This window comes from Musca vetustissima, unplaced genomic scaffold, assembly GCF_032173495.1.
Source record: "Musca vetustissima isolate MV318-11 ecotype Yass unplaced genomic scaffold, APGP_CSIRO_Mvet_v1 utg2705, whole genome shotgun sequence".
Classification (NCBI taxonomy): domain Eukaryota; kingdom Metazoa; phylum Arthropoda; class Insecta; order Diptera; family Muscidae; genus Musca; species Musca vetustissima.
The window spans coordinates 486-1,931 of NW_026882316.1; the positions used below are offsets into that span (position 1 = coordinate 486).

General features: G+C 37.9%; 1 protein-coding gene across 1 annotated transcript; it reads right to left on the bottom strand.

Annotated features, from left to right (window-relative positions):
- Positions 1-290: 290 nt before the first annotated feature.
- LOC133328628 (vesicle transport protein SEC20-like) lies at positions 291-1,054 on the bottom strand. The gene is made up of 2 exons (XM_061537172.1): positions 974-1,054; positions 291-899 (listed from the first exon to the last, which is right to left on the bottom strand). Exons 1-2 carry the CDS (start codon positions 1,052-1,054, stop codon positions 291-293), a joined length of 690 nt encoding a protein of 229 aa, XP_061393156.1.
- Positions 1,055-1,446: the final 392 nt, after the last annotated feature.

A 1,446-nucleotide genomic window follows, 5' to 3' on the forward strand; every position in this document is an offset into this window, starting at 1 on the left:
CCTAAACAAAACATTCTTGGAACGATAGGATTATTTTTCTGTGCTTAGTAGAGAGAGACAAAGAGAAAAATAAACCCTGAGTGTTGGCCAGCCTTTAATATCAGTCATCAATACAAAAAAACAAATTCATTCATTCCGTACCTCTAAATTAATTAAAAAACCATAATAAGGAATCATTATATATCAGCAGTATGGTGTATTCAATATACGGCAACAGGGAGAGAGTGAGAGAGAGTTATGTGCAAAGGTATAGGTCATTTTTTGGAATAGTCCTTTGGAAAGTGTTGCATTTAAAACAATCTCTTGTGAATGATGTAAAAGACACAGGCTAAGAAGAATGCAAATGCAAAGAATAATAACATTTTATCGGTACATTCGCGACGTCCATATTTCTTTAATAGTTTGCCCGATTGGGAAATGGTACCGGCCGTATTTGTCAACTCGTCTCGTGTGGCCTCGACATTCTGAGACGAAGCCACAAGATTTTCCAATGTAATGGCACTCTTCTGTGTTGTCTCGGAGAGATGCCGTGATATGGCCAGCATTTTTTCGGTTACATTATTTTCCTGGGTAACCAAACTACCGCGATTGTGACGTGTCGCTGTTCCAGCTGTGTGGCGTTGCCGCAAATCGGTCTCCCCTGTTATGGCCATCAACTCCTCACGATTGGCCTTTTCAATTTCCAACATGGTGGCCACATTGGCCTTACGAAATGCTTGCAAAACTTTGGAGAATTGTTCTCTTTGGGTATCGACTTCTTTGGATAGCGCCGGATCACCGGTATCACGAGCCCAATCATTTAGACGATCAATATTTTTCCTTAGCGCTGCCAATTTTGCACGACCCGCTTCATTGAGGGCTTCCAGTTCTTGTATTGATCCGCGATATGTTATAATGTCCTGATGGAAAGGAAGTGAGAGAAAATCAATTAGTCATAATGTTCAATGAAAATTTACACAGTGTCCGTCCTCACCTGTATGATGGCCTTTGCCTGTAGATTGTTGTCAATTAATTCTTGCCGTATCGACTGCAGGGTATATTTTTCTATATTCATTTTGTTCGGCTTTGGAATGAATTGTTTAGGGAATTTCCGACGAATTGAGAATGTTCTTTTAGGTTTTCCTAAATTTAAGAAAAATTAATTTCTTTGGTCAAAAAAATCAACAAAACAAGAAACAATAACAACACAGATGTTAGGGTTGTACAGATCGACTGTTGTTGCAAAGGTTCTACGTGAACTGGTTCAATGGCATGATTCAGTGAAATGAATGGATGGAACTATTACTTCATTATTGAAGTGTTTTAGGTTTAACATTTAAAGTACATTTACATATACGTTTTTAAATCGACTCGATTAACGAAATCCAGAAATACACCCTAATTGTTTACACATACCTTTAATCATGATATAAATGCCGATCAGCTGATGTTTGTTAGTATACATAT